The sequence below is a fragment of the Bufo gargarizans genome, chromosome 6, assembly GCF_014858855.1.
Source record: "Bufo gargarizans isolate SCDJY-AF-19 chromosome 6, ASM1485885v1, whole genome shotgun sequence".
Classification (NCBI taxonomy): Eukaryota; Metazoa; Chordata; class Amphibia; order Anura; family Bufonidae; genus Bufo; species Bufo gargarizans.
This window is the reverse complement of record NC_058085.1, coordinates 155,555,597-155,577,842: the sequence shown is the minus strand read 5'-3', so window position 1 is coordinate 155,577,842 and position 22,246 is coordinate 155,555,597. Positions and strand designations below refer to the sequence as shown.

Genomic DNA, 22,246 nt, shown 5'->3' with positions numbered 1-22,246 from the left:
CGCAGAAACTACACTGCGGTGTGCAGATATCCATAGGGTACAGCCACAAGTAGTGGGTTTGCTGTGGATTTTCCCATAGGATCTGCAGCGTATCTACTGATATTGTGCTGCAGCAAAATCTGGTACGGACTTCGTTGCAGAAATTATGGCAGCAAAGTTGTAGTTTGCCACAGATTTCACCCTCTGCTTTGTAAAGGGCGAAATCAGCAACATAAATGAATATGCTGCAGTGTTAAAATCCACACCATTTTTTGGAGTACATTTCCACAGCATGTGGATGAGATCTTCTGTTTGCTACTACTGTAAACGTTGCAGATTTTCTGGGTGGAATTCCTATGTGGAAAATCTGCAGGGTCTACGCCATGTGTGGCCGTACCCTAATAAGATAATACAAAAGTCCACAATTATTTTATGGAGAAGGCAAAATATTCAAAAAATAGCCATGCTAGAAGAGCACACTGTTATATATTGTCATTTTGTCTGAATGTCCAGTTCGTGGTTAGGAGTGTGGCTATATTACTTGTAACAGTATTGGTCTTTACTCCACGCAACCCCAAAGAGTTACATGAGAAATTCAGTTTTGTTGCATCTGCAAATGACGTCATATAGCTGTAGATTTATCATACAAGCACATACTAGATTTTACTTAGAACTGATAGCCTCTCCCTAAAAGCAGTGATTTGGTGCAAGTGAAACATTAGATATTGCAGGGTATGTCGGTCACCGGTAAAGATCTGTAGTGCTGCCGTATAGATCACAGATGTCAGATTGTCAGCGGCCCACTAGACATAAAGGCATGTACATCAGCAGCTCTACAAGCCCATATTGATTTCTAAGCAAGAGCCGGTTTGTGAAGAAAAATGCTAATCACGTACCACTGGCTATTCTATCAATGGATGCCTGGTTTATTGCAGATCTGGTGTAATCATGGCTCCCTCTTGTGGCAAGTTGTAGACTTTTACTTTACATGATGAGTAAGTGGTGTCACAACCGATTCATAATAGTAAGTTACATATATTGGCCATCAGTAGTTTTCAGTAAATGATATTTTACTTGTATTTTCTTAGTAGTGCTTGATGATAAACTCTTTAGTTGGATACCTTCATCAGCTGTTGGCTGAACAGGCATAACTATAGCCATAGCACTTGCCATGGGGCCTAGAGGTTAAAGGGGATGTCTCACTTCAGCAAGTGGCATTTATCAAGTAGAGGAAGTTAATGCCAGACATTTACTAATGTATTATGATTGTCCATATTGCTTCCTTTGCTGGCTGGATTCATTTTTCCATCACATTATACACTGCTCGTTTCTATGGTTACGACCACCCTGCAATCTATCAGTGGTGGTCGTGCTTGCACATTATAGGAAAAAGTCTGGCCTCTTTGGTAGCCAGGACTGTGGTAGAACACATAAGCTAGTGCTTTGTCCTATAGTGTGCAGGCACGGCCACTGCTGATTGATTGCTGGGTGGTAGTAACCGTGAAAAAGAAAAGTGCATAATGTAATAGAAAAATGAATCCAGCCAGGAAAGGGAACAATACGGATAATTAAAATACATTAGTAAGTGGCTCGTATTAACTTAATCTACCTAATAAATGCCATTTGCTGAAGTGAGACAACCCCTTTAAAAGGAGCCCAATCAGGTGCAAGAACATTGTACCTTTATGTGAGGAATAACATGGCAGCTCTTTGCTATAATGGGGTTTTCTCATATATGGTGCCATATCTCTATTATTGCTCCTTATGTTGCGGTTTTATTACACTAGGTATTGGGAGCCCATCTTATTTTACTATGGGGCCCTATGAATTAGAGATACACCCCTGCTGAACAGCTATCTTTCTGGACTACTCCACACATATACAGTACACACCTAGTTCTGCCAAGCATGCTGTATGTTCTGTGGGGAAAGGGGGGAAAAGCCGCTGGCAGACACCTCCTCTATCAATGGGTTCTCTCCTAGGAGAACAAAGGATGGGGAGTTGAAATTCAATGTGCCCAATTCTTTTCTTCTCAACAGATGAACTGAGAGCTCCCCATATCTATTAGATTGTCAGACCAAAAAAACAATAACTACCTAGATAGAAATGTTGGATTGCGGCATTCAGTTATGTCTCAGGCAGATACATAATTGATTACAGGTTGGTCTAATTAGATACTGGGCCGTGCCGCAAGAGGGCATAAAAGTGTCTCCCCTGCTCCCCTATTGAAAGACTCTCAGAGGCTCGGAGATATTTTGCCCAGTTGACAGACTCTGAGAGAGGGCACATCACTGGACTAAGAGAAGCAGGATGGTTGTTTTGACAAACTGCCCACCATTTAAGCTGTTCTAGCTGTTAGGAGGTGTTGGGATCAAAACTGGAATTTTTCAGCAGGATAATGCTCACTTACACACAGCAAGGATTTCCTAGGAATGTCTCTGCCAGATTGCAACACTTCCATGGCCTGCTGGGTCATGAGATTTATCGGCAATCAAGCATTTATGGGACCAGTTGGTCTTCGACAACCTATGAGTGTGCAAGATCTACATGCCAAGCTGCAATATCTGTGGGCAAATGTGCCGCAGGATACCGTACAGAACCTGTATGCCTCCATCCCCAGCCATTATTTTTGTTAATGAGTGTATAACACATATGGGGAGCGAGCGCTGCACCTCTTCACTGTTTACCTGAACGCCGTATACACTGACGAGCAAAAGGGTAACAATGTTTTGAACTTCTGACTTTCAGGCACCATATCTCACCATCCCCTACAGCTTTGAACATAAGACTACCATCATTTTATAAGCAATCATCTTTGCTATTTTATCCATAAATTGGACTTGCAACTATTTAGAATATGATTCGTTACGCCAATTCTTGTCATGTAACTGCATTGTTACTGTTTGCTCCTAAAATTGTAAATTAAAATTATTTTGTAAATCCACCTTTGCCTTTCAAGGCTGCCTGAATCCTTCTGGGCCTGCTCTCGAACAGATTGAAGCATGTCTCGACCAAAATTTGTTCCCAGGTCTCTTCCTGTTGGTGCATACTGATCGACTTAGGCTACTTTCACACTGGCGTTTTGGTTTCCGTTTGTGAGATCCGTTCAGGGCTCTCACAAGCGGTCCAAAATGGATCAGTTTTGCCCTTAATGCATTCTGAATGGAGAAGGATCCGCTCCGAATGCAATAGTTTGGCTCCGTTCCGCCTCCATTCCGCCTCTGCTTGCAGTGTTTTGGTGTCCTTCTGATGAAACGGAGCCAAATAGATCTGTCCTGGCTCACAATGTAAGTCAAAGGGGAAGGATTAGTTTTCACTGACACAATATGGCACAATAGAAAATGGATCCGTCCCCCATTGACTTTCAATGATGTTCAAGACGGATCCGTTTTGGCTATGGTAAAGATAATACAATCTGATCTGTTCTGAACGGATGCAGGCGGTTGTATTATCTGAACGGATGCGTTTGTGCAGATCCATGACGGATCTGCACCAAACGCGAGTGTGAAAGTAGCCTAAGGCCTCTTTCACACTTACGTTGTCCGGATCCGGCGTGTACTCCACTTGCCAGAATTACACGCCGGATCCGGAAAAACGCAAGTGTACTGAAAGCATTTGAAGACGGATCCGTCTTCAAAATGCTTTCAGTGTTACTATGGCAGCCAGGACGCTATTAAAGTCCTGGTTGCTATAGTAGTAGTGGGGAGCGGGCGAGCAGTATACTTACAGTCCGTGAGGCTCCCGGGGCACTCCAGAGTGACGTCAGAGCGCCCCATGCACATGGATCATGTGATCCATGCGATCACGTGATCCATGCGCTTGGGGCGCCCTGACGTCACTCTGGAGCGCCCCGGGAGCCGCACGGATGGTAAGTATGCTGCTCCCCGCTCCCCACTACACTTTACCATGGCTGCCAGGACTTTAGCGTCCCGGCAGCCATGGTAACCATTGAGAAAAAGCTAAACGTCGCATCCGGCAATGCGCCGAAAAGACGTTTAGCTTAAGGCCGGATCCGGATCAATGCCTTTCAATGGGCATTCATTCCGGATCCGGCCTTGCGGCAAGTGTTCCGGATTTTTGGCCGGAGCAAAAAGCGCAGCATGCTGCACTATTTGCTGCGGCCAAAAAAACGTTCCGTTCCGGAACGGAAGACATCCTGATGCATCCTGAAGGACGGACTGTCCATTCAGAATGCATTAGGATAATCCTGATCAGTATTCTTCCGGCATAGAGCCCGGACGACGGAACTCTATGCCGGAAGAAAAGAACGCAGATGTGAAAGAGCCCTTAGTTGAGTACGAATACAGCTTTTTCTTCCACTCTAACCACAAGTGTGCGATTGGGTTGAGGCCTGGGGACTGTGGGGGCCAATCCGGCACCTCTACTTCATTGTCTTTGAATCATTTCTTTGCCAATCTCGACGTATGCTTCAGGTTGTTGTCCTGCTGGAAAGCTATGTCATCCTTTTCATACCCATAGTACTCGTTCAGCATTAAGACCACCATCAATCTTGGTCAAATATCCAACATCTTTGGCTGTGAAACAACCTCATATCATCAGGCTTCCTCCACCAAACTTAACATTTCCTTCAATCTCTCAGTCCATTAGCCCCCTTTTTCCTTGTTTCTTACAGACCCATTTGCACCCATCAGAGCCCAATCTAATGACTTTCGTCTCATCGCTCCAAATCGCCCGTTTCCAATCTTTGTAATTTTTTGCAGACTCGAGCCAACATTTCTTATGACGATATTGAAGTTAAGGCTTCTTCACCTTTTTTTGGACATCCATTCCAGACTTCTGTAATGCGCATTGATTAGTGCTTGCATGGACATCTGTGATCTCACTATTACGAAGCATACGAGCCACCTCCACTGCCATGTTTTTCGCGCCAGAACTGATAGACCTTGTGATGAGCCGACTTGTTGACTCGGATATTTTGTCTGGATGTCCACCTCTTGGCTTTGGAATAGAAGGACGGACTTCATTTAATTTCGGACTTCCAACTGTCATGGCACTCACATGATGAAGTTTGGCAATTTTCTTGGCCGAGATACCACTATCAATGAACTGGATGAATCTGTTTCTCTTTTCTTGTGAAATCTTCTTCATGGCTGCTCCTGGATTCAAACCAGTGACCTTTCACTTGGGAATCAACCTAATAACACACTGAGGTATTAGAGAATGTGAGAACAGGTTGTAATTTGTAGTACACAAGAAGAAAAAGATTGTTCCACCACCAGGAGCAAAATGCAGTTACATGACAAGAATCTGCATAACTAATTATATGCTAAGTAGTTGCAAGTCCAATTTATGAGATAGCAAAGATGACTATGATGTCTAACAAATAATGGTAGTCTCACATTCGAAGCTGTAGTGGATGGTGAGATGTGAAGCCTTAAAGTCAAAAGTTCAAAACATTGTTACCCTTTTGCTCATCAGTGTAACTTGTGGCAGTGGTACTGTGTACCTACAACTGCTTATCCAATTCAAGCAAACGGGATGAGCAGTAGTAGTTACACTGCACCACCGCTACAAGATACATGGCATGCAGTTGAACAGTGAAGAGGACATACAAGCACTGATCAGCAGTGGTCTGTCTCCTAGATTTATATGATTTAAAGCAGAATTTCTGTGTAAAAATGCAGTGAAAGTTGTGATGTTCCTGCCCACGCAGGATGAGTAACCGCTTTCCCTGTATCAGTGTGTGCATACAAAAGAGTACTGATCACTGTTTGTGGGCAGGAGACTCTCACAATCTCTCGTAGGAGTTTTCGGTCAGTATTTCATTCATTTTTACTCAGAAATTGTGCTCCAAATAGTATATACCTATATATCACAGAACTCAGCTTCTCTTCCTCTATCACATCCTGCTCTCAGATAAGGCAACTGACAAGCTCGCTTTAAAGGCACATCCTAGTGACTATCCACTGGATAAGCAATAAATGTCAGATTGGTGGGGATCAAATTAAAGGAACTCCACTAATCACTAGAGACAATCCTGCCTCCTTCACCTGCACAAGTGATGGTCGAGCGTAATGACTGTGCCTTCAACTCTAATGGATTTATAGAAACTGCCAAGCACACTCACTTGACTTCATGAACAGCTACAACACTAATGTTTCACTGCCGCTACGTAAAACACCTGTTTAACCCTTTAATAACCGCCCACTGTCTTTTGACGGTCGGTGGTACAGGGCCGCAGTGTGCAGCAACGTCTTTTGGCCTTGATGCAGTAGAGGGGGTTTCTGGTATCAGGAGCTCTCCTGCACTAAGAATTGGTTGTTACTAACAGCAGCAGTTCTTTGCGCAGGCTCCAGCTTCACATCTGGGAATGAAGAAATCTCTGATCCTGGCTGTTAACCCTTTAATTTCCGAGGTCCATGCTATGGCATGATAAAAGCAGACTCCCCCATACAATCAGATCACTGGCTTCCCAGTGATCAAATTGTAGATTAGCGGAGCCATCTGCAGTCAGCCCTGAGGATCTAGTACAGAACCTTTCATTGTATAGTCTGTTTGGTATTCACTTGAATTGGAGTGAGCTGCAAAAGGCCATGGGACCAATGGACAGGACATCACATGACACAATATGAGAAAAAGAGTTCATGGCACCTTGGGCGCCTAAAGTCTGACCTACCGATCAAATATTGATGACCTACCCTGAGGATTATTTGTCCTGTAAATGTAGGGCTGTGGAGTCAGAGTCAAGGCTACTTTTGGGCAGAGCTGGCATCGGTAGAAATGTACTGACTCCAGCTTTAATGTTAATCAGAAAATATATTTTATGTTTTATCAATCACAAAAACAGTAATAAGTAGAGTGTTCTAGTGGTGATAGATAATTAGTTCTCGCCTCGCCTGTTTTCTCTCCTCTCCCTTACACTAGGTATCTTCATGCTGCTCCAAGGCCCTTAGCTGCAAAGCCTGAAACTGTGCTGCACATGCTCAGCAGGGGGTTCCTCCTCTAAAGATCAGAGGAGGAAGTTCACCACTGGGCATGCCTGCAGTCATCTCAGAACTGCCATACAGAATAAGAGAACAGCATAAGGTGTTGTCCATGAATAAGTAGGTACCTACAGCTGGTCTCTGGTCCTGTGCGCCAGCTCCCGTATGTCCATCTTCTGAGTGCTGTACTCGGCTATCTCCTGAACTCCCATAGAAATGAATGGAGCGCCAAATGACTGTGCGACAAACCGCTTAGTTCATTTCAGAGGGCTGCAGGGAGTACGGGGCCCCCTTTCTCGTGATCAGTGAGGTCCCAGCGGTAGAGGTTACCTTAATCTAACCAGAATACCCCTTTAAGGCTAGTTTCACATTGGTGGCACAGCATTCCTATAACATCTAATGCCAGATGTTTCTCTGTTGGAACAGCCTGCTGGAGTTCTCTGGATCTGGCATTAGTGAAATAAGCCTAATTTATCCCTGGCACGGGCATGATCATCTGCTCCACTATAGCCAATAACTGGCTTCAGCAGTGTAGTTTCTCTTGTGGACAGATCACCGCTAAATCCAGTCATTGTCTGCAGTGGAGTCAATGAGCATGCTTACGTCAGAGAGTAAGTAAACAAGCCACGGAAATAATAAAGAAAAATCGACCAAGCAGTTCTTCCATAAGTGGAGACAGTTTATAATAAATTATTTGGAATTGGTCGAAAGAAAAGAAGCCATAACCCCTTTTCTCAATACCAAGTGGTACCTGGAGGAACAACTGAAGGGAACACTGGGAAAACTGGTATTGGATTAATGGTTGCAGTTCGAAGGATAGGTGACGAGAAACTTGGAGGAGACCGAATGGATGGGAGGCAGGGTTGTACTGAAACTGAGTCCAAATTTGTTATTAAGCTTATAGATTGTGACCAAAGGTATTATGTTTTTACTGTTTGGTTTATTGTTGAGGGAGGGGAAGGGGGGTATTTACTAAGAAAAATGTATGAGGAGATTGCTAACTGGTTATTGATGTTGTGCTAAGCGGATAAATATGCATATATGTACTGAGCAACATGTATGGAACCAGTGTAGGGATGATTTTATAATTATTATCTGTACTTGATTGAAATCTCCTTTAATAAAATTTGATTAAAAAAAAAAAAAAAGCCACGGAAGGGCTGATAGACACACCGAAGCCAGTGCACAGGACCGGAGCTGCGAATATCAAGTAAGAATGAATCTTTACATAACGGAGGCAGGCTGCAGGCACCTGTGACAAGTTATTTATTCTCAGACAACCCTTTAATGGCAAGCACTGAATAAAATACCTACACTTTTCACATTTTTCTTTTATTCCTATTTAGACCTGCACATGAACCTCCACATTTCCAGGACATATGTAATAGCTTTTCTAACATTATTCTGAGGACAAATTCATAGATTTCTTAAAATTATTACGTGTATAAACAGAGTTTTTCAGTTATTAAATGTATAGTGCATATATATATTTAATTTCACAAGTTTTCGATAAGGGACAGATTAGGCCCATAAACGAAATCCTTCCGGATATTTCAGTAACATTTATTGATAAATTTCGATATGCACAATTATGACACGCTATACATTACACAGGAAAACAAAAATTATTTAGATATTGTACAGAATTCTTTTTTAGATTTCTGTTATGATATGACGTTAAACACTTTGGCTGTATCTCATATTTATGTTAAGTTAAAACACGAATACACCAATCAGATCACATTTAGAGCTGAAGGTAAATTGGAAAGGGATTTGCAGAATGTGGAACCTATTACATGGGATACTGTTTATAAAAATATTAAAAGGTCTACGGTCTCCCCGGCGCATGCATAGATTCTCCTAAAAATTATACATCGCCTCTATTACACACCAGCCTTTTTGCATAATATTTATAAAGGTAGAAAACAGAACTGCTACAAATGTAATAAGGACAGAGGTGAATATATACACTTGCTGTGGGAATGCCCGGGTATAAAAGAGTACTGGACTAAAATCTTTCGTAAATTACAGAATAGCTCCCCTCTGAAATATGAAATGGGTATTGACCTTGCGATCTTGGGCACCTTTCCAGAGATAAAGAAAAATAAAATTGAGCAACTATTTTGGCTCCGGGGCATCGCCCTGGCCAAAATAATAATAGTTAAACACTGGGGCTCTATAAAATACCCTAATTTCCAGGAATGGACAGAGTATATGGACAGGGTAAAGTTGTATGAACACAGTCTTGCCTATACGGAAAAAAAGAAAATAGCTTGGCAGCGGATATGGGGTAGGTGGAAATAATAAAGAAAAAAAAAGAAAAAGAAAAAAAAAACACTAAATAACAAAAATATTAAATAAAAGTAGGTGAGACAGCGGTGGCTCCGCGGAGAAAAAGGGGTGGGGGGGAGGGAGCGGTGGGCGGGTACAAAATAAGGGGGGGATTCGATATAGGATGAGAACATGCTATATTGTATGGTAATGTATTTAGTAATATGATATCCGTTTTGATATATTGTAATCTCCTGTTTTTCTATCTCCTTTTGAAAATAAAATAATTATAAAAAAATAAATTTTTATAGTGCACTACATATTTACCTACAGGAATTTAGCAAATGTAAGGAATTTTAGAAATTGTATTATTGCCTAAAGGAGTTGGAGTTCTAGCTGGAGTCGGAGTGTGATAAAAGTCAGAAGTTATAACTTTGGCTTATGGACTCCACAACCCTGCATGAAACCCTCTAACATATTTAAAGGTGTTACTTATGTTGCTCCCTCCCTTCTTTTCTGAAGGCTATGCAAGCAAGTCTTCCCTAATGTGAATATTTATCTTGGTGTTGGTGGTTATGCTTAGTCCCTAGAAGCTCAGTGGTATTTTCCATAGTCAACCTTTCAGTCATATTGTGATATGATTATAACATGGTGACTATACAGACATCCATTCACATAGGTGTGAATGTATGTCATGAAAATTCTTATTTCAGTTGAAGGGTTCATCTGGACATGAATATTGATGACCAACAATATCAGATCTGTAGGAGTCCCACTCTTGGCATCCCCAGTAATCAGCTGACAGAAGAAGTCATGTCGCATTCCCTTTATTCTTTAGGAGGCACAGCTCCTGACATATTGAAGCAGCTGGAGCTATGGTTGCTAAACAATAAAAGGGATACAGGGCTCGCTGGCGTGCCTCCGATAGAGCATGCCCTGACAAATCTATACAGCGTTCAGTAGAAAAAAACGTACAGGCCTGATAGACCTCTATGGCAGCCCTTCTCTGGCTCTGTATACAACTGAGCATTAGCCCTAATAAATGAGGGATCTAAGTTGAGACTCACTCTATAGTCACCCAAGAAATTCCTTCATTGGTTTTTTGAAAGCATGATTGCTCCAAACCTAGTGTGGTGATTTTATGACATACCTGTGTATAATGGCATCAGCAATAATTAAGCTGCTCTCAGATTGAGAAGGGCTGTGCAGTTCATTGGGTGCAACTCTTGCAGCATTTATGGTTTCATCTTCTTTCTCACTCCAGGCTGATTCAGTAGCGGAACTCGTCCCAGAGTCCATTTCTAGGTGAGCTAAAGGGGCAAAATTGTCTTCAATAAGCTGAGCATTCTTGCAGATCTGCTTCTGGGTTTCCGAAGTCAGTGTTGGAAGGTCAAAAGTGAAGAAGCTGTTTTGATTTTGTGCGGAGGAAGAAAGAATGTCAATAGAATCAAGGCTGGAGTAAGATGTACCCTTGGCTCTATGGGATTCCATTATCGCTTCAAAATGTTTGCTGAATGAGTCCATGCCATCTTCTGAGAATCGATGGCACAAACGGAAAGTCAAAGGAGAACGCAGTGGTGTCTGGAAAGTTTCCCTAAAAACCGAAAAAAATCACAGCATAAGTGACCATTATTCTATATGATGTTCATCAGCAAGAAAGAGTCGATATATAGCTTTTTTGACATTTTTTAAAAGCAATTTGCAAAAAGAGTAAGGTTAGGAAAGTAGGAGTAAATTAAGGAAAAAGAAAACTTTTAGATGAAATAATATAATATATAAAAAAAGGCAGATCAATACAGATCCCTTATCTTACTGATAGCAAATACGTTTTTCTGCTTGTAAGTGAAGAGATTTGGGTAGTATAAGGAAACTGGCTAGTGTATAACATTTTGCAATAAATAAAAAAATATAGCTTTTCTATAAATTGCATTATTTGACCATTACAATTGTAAAGCAGCACATTGTATGCTTTTCACCTTTTTATTTCCTCTATTGCTACTGGTTCAAACACTTCATCTTCTTCTTCTTCAACACTGCCTTGAGTCTCATTCTTAGGACATGTAGGAATCTCTGTGATGACAGGGTTGTCTTGATGCTCTGCTTTTTCAGTGCTGGTATCAGTGTTGCTTTCACTGTCTTTTTGACTACCAATAGCTGAATCCAGTCCTTCATTTTCCGCCAGAATATCATCTATGTTGGTTTCCCGATAGCACCTTAAGGGTACGGAGTCAAGGTCTGTTTCAGAGTATTTGATAGTCCTGAGGATAATGCCAGTCTCACAGGCTTGTGGTGTCTGATTAGTAGAAGATGTTGTCTCTATTTCAACTTCCACATGACATAAACTATGCTCACACACTTCAGTATCTATGGTCCTATTTTTCACACTACCACTGCTCATAGGTGAACCTGGGGATGATGAAGTCTCAGGAATCTGTAAACCTGGAAATAAGAGATTGACACATTTAACTACAAAAATGTATTGTTTGATTTAACCACTTAAAATTTGTAGCCTTTAAAGTGTAACTGTTGTTTCAGATAACTTTTCATAAAAGGGTGTCATGTTTGCTTATGTGAGGTTTAACAACATATCTGTCCATTATATGACTTTTTTCTGAGGTAGTGAGTGGAAACTAGCTGCTATGATGTCTCCCATGCACAGCACACAGAGAAGAGGAGATCCTGCTTTCTGTCTGAGGAAGAATCTTCAAAAGTAAGGGCTCTTTCACACCTGCGTTATAGTCTTCCGGCATAGAGTTCCGTCGTCGGGGCTCTATGCCGGAAGAATACTGATCAGGATTTTCCTAATGCATTCTGAATGGACAGTCCGTCCTTCAGGATGCATCAGGATGTCTTCCGTTCCGGAACGGAACGTTCTTTGGCCGCAGCAAATAGCGCAGCATGCGGAAATCCGGAACACTTGCCGCAAGGCCGGATCCGGAATGAATGCCCATTGAAAGGCATTGATCCGGATCCGGCCTTAAGCTAAACGTCGTTTCGGCGCATTGCCGGATGCGACGTTTAGCTTTTTCTCAATGGTTACCATGGCTGCCGGGACGCTAAAGTCCTGGCAGCCATGGTAAAGTGTAGTGGGGAGCGGGGAGCAGCATACTTACCATCCGTGCGGCTCCCGGGGCGCTCCAGAGTGACGTCAGGGCGCCCCAAGCGCATGGATCACGTGATCGCATGGACACGTCATCCATGCGCATGGGGCGCTCTGGCGTCATTCTGGAGCGCCCCGGGAGCCGCACGGACTGTAAGTATACCGCTCCCCCGCTCCCCACTACTACTATGGCAACCAGGACTTTAATAGCGTCCTGGCTGCCATAGTAACACTGAAAGCATTTTGAAGACGGATCCGTCTTCAAATGCTTTCAGTACACTTGCGTTTTTCCGGATCCGGCGTGTAATTCCGGCAAGTGGAGTACACGCCGGATCCGGACAACGCAAGTGTGAAAGAGGCCTAACAGTAGCATGGAGGAAATTATACAGCAGCACTGAGCAGCGTTGCTGTGGATCCAACACTGGGGTAATATAGAAAACTCAATATAAGCTGCAATGTCTCTGTGTGTATCTCTGACTTTATATCCCTTCAGCACCTCCTTCTCCCCATCACATGTCCACAAATGTCTATGGGCAGCATGCAACTTGACCTCTTAAGTCAACTGCTAAGCCACCTTCACTGAAGCCAGATTTTAGCAGTGAATTGAGAATAAGTCATCCAGGAAAAAGGTAGAGAAAGAAAGGAACCTAACTAGTGGAGAATGAGCCATCTTTATCTAATAAGATATATTACATAGCTTCTAAGAGATGAACAATTGTTTTTCACTTTCCCGTAATCTGGTGGTTAGAATATTTAGAATTTTACAATGAGGGTGAAGTCATTAAAGGGAGTGTGTCACCTACATGACATAATTTAAACTGATATTATAGCTCTGTGGAATGCAAATACATAACACTGATGGTACCTGGGTTTACTTTTTCAGAGTCTGCAAAGCACCAAAATATGAAGTTTTAAACATATGCAAATTATCTATCGCAAGTGCCCAGGAGCGGCAAGTGCCCAGTGCTGCCCGTCTTACTTGCACCTGACTCCTCCTGTCCGTATGGTCGAGACAGCCCTGTATCCTTGTGTGGTCATTCTCATCTTCATTTGTAATCCAGCGTCTGCCTGCTTCACAGCCGGGCCAGGCGCATACACACTGTACATCACTATGCCTCTACCCACAGTAGGCAATGTACTGCGCATGTACAATGTTATGTATTTGCATCCCACAGAGCTATATTATCAGTTTAAATCATGCCATGTAGGTGACAGACTCCCTTTAAAGGGATTGCCTACGTTATTTTTATTGCTACCGACAGCCGGCACTCTCACTGATCAGCTTGTTGAAGAAAAAGGGCACACCGTGCCAGCGTAGCCTTCTCTTCATTGTTCAATGTCTCTTCATTCACTTCAATGGGAGGGCTCCTTTCTGTTCAAGTGTATAGGAACGAGCTGACCCCTTGAAGTGAATGGTACGGGTTCTTGTAATTACACCTGCTCACCACTACTATTGCGACGGTGAGCAGGTAAACAATGAAGAGAAGGCTGTGCTCGCCTTCTCTTTCACCAGCTGATCGGTGCCTGGTTTCGGACCCTGCCGATCTGATATTGATGACCTATCCTGACAACCCCTTTAAACGGCCAAATTTCAGGCGCACATTTTTCAGACCGCAAAATACATACGGTCATGGGAATGCACTTTTAGTGGCTTTAATTTTTTATGTTAACTTCATCAAACTTTACTAACTTTTCTCTGTTGTTTCATTAGGGAATATCTGCTTAAATTCTCACTTTTAACTATTCTGGATTAATTGAAATAATTAGGTAAGTGTAAGAAAAGCTGTAAATCCTCTGTATGGACATTACTAAGGTATACCCAAATAGGCAGGTTTAATATATAGTACTGGCGGCCTTTCTTAGGCCAAAAGCGGCCCAAACTGGGATTCCCCCATTGTTTGTTTCACAAAGGTGCTGAATACTTAATGTGTCATCTAAAAGGTTAAATTCTGACTGAAAGTCTGATCAGTGCTCTCTCAGGTACATTCGAATTCACTCTGTGCACATTTTGACATATAATATTATGAATTTTACTAGGACTCATGCACACACTAGTATTGCATTTTCATTCTTAAAAAAATGGATCAATTAAAAAAAGGATTGCTTGTCTGTGCATTCAGTTTTTTTTTTCTTACTTCCATCAATAGAAAGGGTTATTCTCATCTGCAAAACAATGTATAAGAATAGCACCTGAGCTAAGATTTGTAGATTGGGTACATGGAGTCATAAAAAACACAAATGTGTGCATGACTCACACGAATGAATGTATCGGGTGGGCTATCCATGACACAAACAGAAAGCACACTGAAGAAAAATATGGTTGCATGCATTAACCTTTATTATTATATTTTTGTTGTATTTTATTGTTTTTCCCAATCATTTTGAATGTACTATGTTAAAGTGGACCTCCAGGCTTAGTTGAAGAACAACCCTTACCAGTCCTTTGTGTTTCTGGTGAACCGTAGAAGAACTCCCATTTGGCTTTTGCAATTTTTTGGGCATGTAAAGAGGCTTCCTTTGGATAACCCCAAGTGTCTGTCTAAAATTAGAAATAAAAACAAAACAGAAAGAAAATTGTAAAAAGAGTTACAGCATATCAGTTGACTTCCTAATGTACAATGCATTCAGCCTTCTAAAGTACCTGCTGAACATGATCTAATCTTCTTGGACTTTTTGGTGACTGCTCATCAGTGTCTTCATCTTTACAGAAATTAGATTCTCGAAAAATTCGTTGGAGGAGGGGGCTTTGAGAAGGACTTGATGACTTACTATTAGCTGGTGATATGTTACCTGATGTTGGACAGCTTGTATTAACATATGTGCTGGGAGAATCACATTGTGGGGTCGGGTGACTGTCTGAACCACCTACTAAGCAGGGACTTGCATTCCCTGATTCACTGTCTGATGGCTTCTGGCATGTTTGATGACTCTCAGACTTTTTCTGTGTTTTACTTCCTTGGGGAGAACATGTAGGTTGTGGTGAGCCAACCCTCTGTTCACTGCAGCCTGAAACATCTGCTGCCTCCCCAGTGTCTTTGAGGCAAACTGCTAGTTCAGCAGCACAACTCCCTTCTCTGTGGATATCACCTTCCTGTGGTACAACTGGATTTAAATCTGACTCGGATGATATTCCATTTAAAGTCTGCACACTGGATTTCTTGACAAATGTAAACGTTACAATAGAACTATGTCCTGCAGCTTGAGAAAGTGCAAAAGGTTTCCTACTACCAGGTGAATATAGAGGATTGCTTCTCAAAGGACTGCAGGGGGCAGTAACCCTTCCAGGCCTATGTCCTGTTTCAGAAACGTTGCAAACCAAAGACCCTGTACTATTATACATCCCTAGGTGAGCCCGCCTGGCTTCAGGTGTAAGGCTTTTCCTTAGTACTTGGATCCTCCGGGAGTTGAGGTCTGGAGTAAAACATCTGTGGGGGTTAAAAGCAACCTCTGAGTTCAATCCCTGTAGCCAAGGCTTGCTTTCGATTTCTCGGAGGGCCCTTGGAGAAGAAAGAATGCAGTCCCCTTCAGGAAGAAAGCGCACAACCCCACCGGTTTGAGCCATCATTCTAGTTTATAGATTAGTTACATTCAGTTGCTTCAGGTATAAACTGAAGGGTTTTTGTTAAACATTGTTTGGTGTACAGATCTGTGCATCTCTGTAGAATTCTGAAAAACACAAAAAAAACAACCAATGAGAATTTAATAAAATCAACATTTGGAAAGGGGATAACTTTCAAACTTGGCACAAACCCTTTAATAAGTATAAAATATTGTACATTGCAAAACAAAATTAACAGTCAATTTTTAACTACAAGTCATGCCTTTCCTGTATTATGTTAGGTTACTGTATTAAAGACATTGGCAGGGGCAGAAATACCATTGGCATTATTGGTATTTTATTATTCCACAAAAACAAAAAGTTTTATAATAAACTGGGGGAGCTGCAGACAACACATAGTGCTGTATTGGGAGATTTTAGTTTAGGTTAGAAACATGTTCCAGTTAGAAGATATTCACTCACTATAATGGCGCCCTAGTGTTTAATCTGTATAGTAGTGCACCTACTGAGGTGGATGCACATGCTCAGTTCCATCCTTTAACTGCTACTATCCAAATCTACTGTTAGAAGTTTTGACAGTTACAGGGAGAGAGCTGCAGCAGAAAGGACATGCCCACTGAGGAAGGACTTGCCCCTGAGCTGAGGTAGGGAGATCTGCAGCAGAATGAACTTGACTCCCCAGAAAGGACATGCCCCTGAGCTGCCAGCCTGAAGACAATCTAGTAAAGTTACTGGAGTAATTAAAGAGGAGATCTTGGATCTATGTGAAGTACAGGGGTGGTTCTAGCTTTGTTAGAAAGGGATTGTCATGTGCGATATGATTTTTATTTTTTATGTCATTGTATAAACTCTTCAATAAAAAAAATTGGGATTTTTTGATGCATGCATACTGGGAAACTGGGTGGCGCAGGGAGCCATACTAAGTGTTGGTCTAAGGCCTTTTTAAGATCTGTGGACGCCCCGGCTGCCTGGACATTAACATTGGCATACCATAGAATGTCATGTTTTTCTGTGCATCTTTACATCTCAGAATGTTTACTTAGTTCGTATAACAAAGAGCCTCTTGACCTAATTTTGAAGATTTCATTTAACTTTTGTGAAAGAAATTAGGTGGCTAATGAACATGAATTGAGCCAATTGTACTTAATTGTTGAGTATTCTCCATTTTTAGGTTTTATGCTTAAATGTCTTGGGCTAATACAGTATAACATACATCTATGAAGAGCATACATTTTAAGTCGAATTAAGAAATATATTTTGTTTGATTCTCTTGAAGGAAGTTAGACACCGCAAATAGGGAACTGCTCGGACACTGAGACATTATGAAATACAGTGTGTGGAGGGGGCACCCGGGCGTAATGTTTAGATTAATTTTTCCATTCCATTATGCTTATCATTGGTTGCTTTAATAAAAACTTGTGATTGGGCATATTAAAATAAATGGTTAAAGGGTGGTCTTTAGACCCACAATATACAACTAATAAAATTGACTCTACGGGCGTTGCCTGGGAGAGAATCCTTTTTAGACTACTTGAACACTCACGTTTGGTGCAGATCAGTCATGGATCTGCACAGACGGATCTGCACCAATAATACAACTGCATGCATCCATTCAGAATGGATCAGTTTGTATTATCTTTAACATTGCCAAAACGGATCTGTCTTGATCACACCATTAAAAGTCAATGGGGGGCGTATCCGTTTTGCAATGTGTCAGTGAAAACGGATCCGCCCCCATTTACTTACATTCTGTGGACGGATCCGTTTGCCTCCGCATCGTCAGGCGGACACCAAAACGCTCTGCTCCAGAGCGGATTGGAGGCAAATTGATGCTTATCCATTCAGATTGCATTAGAATGCAAACTGATCCGTTTTGGACCGATTGTGAGAGCCCTGAACGGATCTCACAAGCGGAAACCAAAACGCCAGTGTGAAAGTAGCCTAACCAGCAAAGTGTCTGGGTCTTTGATTCTTAGGTCGACCACATCCCCTGCACATGGGGAGAACTTATTAAGCAATTTGAATCCCACAGACAAGCGAGGTGTAGTCCCCTAAGTTTGAGACTTATCCTAAATTGTAGCGATACTTTTAAAATATCTCAGTGCATATATTACTGCTGTTATCTGTGTTAAACATCTAGGGATACTTTCACATATGCCGTACAGCCTTCTGGTAGGCTGTTCCGGCACAGGATGCTGGGAATCGGCCAGACAAAAAACGCTGTGAGCAGCAGTTTCTGTACGGCCGATTTTCTGCCATATGTAAGGGCAGCATATTACAGGTCTGTACTATTAGTAGCCAAAATGTTGCAACAAAATGTGACTACTAGGAGGGGTGAAAGAATGCACCAGACAAATAGTTTATGTCCAGTGTATTTACGAGAAAAGCTCTCTCTGCGTCTCTCAGGGTGGGCTGTTTTGGCAACTAGGAGCACAGCTTGTAGTTATTCTGTAAAATCTTTGATGTCTACAATACTTGAGTGTGTCAGTTACAGCAGAAGAATATAAGGTCAGTTAAATAACTGTAATGTGATATCACCTATTAGTGTTGAAATCAATTCTGACAGCGTAATGCAGTAAAACCTCTCCATAAGACAAAATCTTTGAGAAGACCTCTCCTGTACCCAGACACAATTTCTTGTCATAGATTTTCGTTTTACCATATAATATACAGCTGCAAGAAAAAGTATGTGAACCCTTTGGAATGATATGGATTTCTGCACAAATTGGTCATAAAATGTGATCTGATCTTCACCTAATGCCTCATTTCCACGTCAGTGTTTGGTCAGTGATTTCCATCAGTGATTTTGAGCCAAAACCAGGTGCGGCTCTAAACACAGAACAGGTGCAGATCTCACCCCCATATCTCATGTCTGTGGAGGCTTCAATCCTGGTTTTGGCTCACAATCACTGATGGAAATCACTGACTAAAACACTGAAGTGTGAATGAGGCTTCAGGCTACTTTCACACCTGCGTTAGGTGCGGATCAGTCTGGTATCTGCACAGACGCATCCGTACCTATAAATGCAAACAATGGTATCCGTTCAGAACGGATCCGTCTGCATTCTATGTAAAAAAAAAAGTCTAATTCTTAGTCAGACGGATCCGTCCTGACGTTTACATTGAAAGTCAATGGGGGACGGATCTGTTTGCAATTGCACCATATTGTGTCAACATCAAACGGATCCGTCCCCATTGACTTCCATTGTAAGCCAGGACAGATCCATTTGGCTCCGCACGGCCAGGTGGACACCAAAACGCTGCAAGCTGCGTTCGGGTGTCCACCTCCTGAGCGGAATGGAGGCGTAACGGAGCCATACTGATGCATTCTGAACGGATCCGCATCCATTCAGAATGCATTGGGGCTAAACTGATCCGTTTGGGGACGCTTGTGAGAGCCTTGAAACTGATCTCACAGGCGGACACTGAAACGCTGGTGTGAAAGTAGCCTAAGTCACAACAATAGACAATCACAGTCTGCTTAAACTAATAACACACAAAGAATTAAATGTTACCATGTTTTCATTGAACACACCATGTAAACATTCACAGTGCAGGTGGAAAAAGTATGTGAACCCTTGGATTTAATAACTGGTTGAACCTTCTTTGGCAGCAATAACTTCAACCAAACGTTTCCTGTAGTTGCAGATCAGACGTGCACAACGGTCAGGAGTAATTCTTGACCATTCCTCTTTACAAAACTGTTTCAGTTCAGCAATATTCTTGGGATGTCTGGTGTGAATCGCTTTCTTGAGGTCATGCCACAGCATCTCAATCGGGTTGAGGTCAGGACTCTGATTGGGCCACTCCAGAAGGCGTATTTTCTTCTGTTTAAGCCATTCTGTTTGGGTCGTTGTCCTGTTGCAACACCCATCTTCTGTTGAGCTTCAGCTGGTGGACAGATGGCCTTAAAGGGACACTGACAGGCCCAATAACCATAATTAGCTGTACATATCAATGCACAGGTCTTCTAATGTACATTAAAAACATATAAGTATCCCCCCTGTCCACATTATGAATACAGTTAACTCACGTTTTATAACCTGAACTAATCGCTGTTCTTTCTGCCCAAGGGGCGGGGTTTTAGCTTCTCTTGCGCCTAGCCAGCCTCAGCCCAACCCCCGTTTTTGAAGCGCCGCCCAGCTCATCAATATTCACTTAGCTAGGTGGCTTCTGCAGTCCCCGACCTCCCGAGATCCGGCGCATGCCCAATAGAAAGCTATGGGCATCGGACTCGCTTTCAGCTTCTGCGCATGCGCCTGGCACCCATAGCTTTCTATTGGGCATGCGCCGGATCTCGGAGAGTCGGGGACTGCAGAAGCCGCCCAGCTAAGTGAATATTGATGAGCTGGGCGGCGCTTCAAAAACGGCGGTTGGGCTGATGCTGGCTGGGCGCAAGAGAAGCTGAAACCCCGCCCCTTGGGCAGAAAGAACAGCAATTAGTTCAGGTTATAAAACGTGAGTTAACTGTATTCATAATGTGGACAGGGGGGATACTTATATGTTTTTAAGGCCTCATGCACACGACAGTTTATTTTCACGGTCCGGAAAAACGGGGTCCGTAGGTCCGTGATCCGTGACCGTTTTTTCGTCCGTGGGTCTTCCTTGATTTTTGGAGGATCCACGGACATGAAAAAAATGTCGTTTTGGCGTCCGCCTGGCCGTGCGGAGCCAAACGGATCCGTCCTGAATTACAATGCAAGTCAATGGGGACGGATCCGTTTGATGTTGACACAATATGGTGCCATTTCAAACGGATCAGTCCCCATTGACTTTCAATGTAAAGTCTGGAGTTCTTTTATGCCATCGGATTGGAGTTTTCTCCAATCCGATGGTATATTTTAACTTGAAGCGTCCCCATCACCATGGGAACGCCTCTATGTTAGAATATACTGTCGGATATGAGCTACTTCGTGAAACTCAGATCCGACAGTATATTCTAACACAGAGGCGTTCCCATGGTGATGGGGACGCTTCTAGTTAGAATACACTACAAACTTTGTACAAGACTGCCCCCTGCTGCCTGGCAGCACCCGATCTCTTACAGGGGGATATGATAGCACAATTAACCCCTTCAGGTGCGGCACCTAAAGGGGTTAATTGTACTATCATATTCCCCTGTAAGAGATCATGGCTGCCAGGCATCAGGGGGCAGACCCCCCCCCCTCCCCAGTTTGAATATCGTTGGTGGCACAGTGTGCGCCCCCCATCGGGCCCCCCTTCCTCCCTCTTATGTTAGAAATCGTTGGTGGCACAGTGTGCGCCCACCATCGCCCCCCCCTCCCTCTATTGTAATAAATCGTTGGTGGCAGTAACAACATTGGTGGCAGTGTGCGGCCTCCCATTCTCCCCCCCCCCCATCATTGGTGGCAGCGGAGTTCCGATCGGAGTCCCAGTTTAATCGCTGGGGCTCCGATCGGTAACCATGGCAACCAGGACGCTACTGCAGTCCTGGTTGCCATGGTTACTTAGCAATAGTACAATAGTAGAAGACTCATAGTTACCTGCTTGCTGCTGCGATGTCTGTGTCCGGCCGGGAGCTCCACCTACTGGTAAGTGAAAGGTCTGTGCGGCGCATTGCTAAAGAACTGTCACTTACCAGTAGGAGGAGCTCCCGGCCGGTCACAGACATCGCAGCAGCAAGCAGGTAAGTATGAATCTTCTACTGTTGTACTATTGCTAAGTAACCATGGCAACCAGGGCTGCAGTAGCTTCCTGGTTGCCATGGTTACCGATCGGAGCCCCAGCGATTAAACTGGGACTCCGATCGGAACTCCGCTGCCACCAATGATGGGGGGGGGGGAATGGGAGGCCGCACACTGCCACCAATGTTGTTACTGCTATAGAGGGAGGGGGGGCCGAAGGTGGGCGCACACTGTGCCACCAACGATTTATTACAATAGAGGGAGGGAGGGGGGGCGATGGTGGGCGCACACTGTGCCACCAACGATTTCTAACATTAGAGGGAGGAAGGGGGGGCCCGATGGGGGGCGCACACTGTTCCACCAACGATATTCAAACTGGGGAGGGGGGTCTGCCCCCTGCTGCCTGGCAGCCCTGATCTCTTACAGGGGAATATGATAGTACAATTAACCCCTTTAGGTGCTGCACCTGAAGGGGTTAATTGTGCTATCATATCCCCCTGTAAGAGATCAGGTGCTGCCAGGCAGCAGGGGGCAGTCTTGTACAAAGTTTGTAGTGTATTCTAACTAGAAGCGTCCCCATCACCATGGGAACGCTTCTGTGTTAGAATATACTGTCGGATATGAGTTTTCACGAAGTGAAAACTTAGATCAGAAAAAGCTTTTATGCAGACGGATCTTCGGATCCGTCTGTATGAAAGCAACCTACGGCCACGGATCACGGACACGGATGCCAATCTTGTGTGCATCC

General features: G+C 43.2%; 1 protein-coding gene across 1 annotated transcript in view; it reads right to left on the bottom strand.

Annotated features, from left to right (window-relative positions):
• The window catches only part of PSD (pleckstrin and Sec7 domain containing), a 245,691-nt gene extending 229,835 nt beyond the window's left edge, over window positions 1–15,856 (bottom strand). Inside the window, exons 1-4 of the mRNA XM_044299275.1 lie at window positions 14,936–15,856; window positions 14,731–14,833; window positions 11,171–11,633; window positions 10,345–10,788 (exon numbers count right to left, since the gene is read on the bottom strand). Of these exons, the coding sequence (XP_044155210.1) occupies window positions 10,345–10,788; window positions 11,171–11,633; window positions 14,731–14,833; window positions 14,936–15,856 (1,931 nt within the window). The remainder of the gene's footprint in view (window positions 1–10,344; window positions 10,789–11,170; window positions 11,634–14,730; window positions 14,834–14,935) is intronic.
• Between the last annotated feature and the right edge of the window lie 6,390 nt (window positions 15,857–22,246).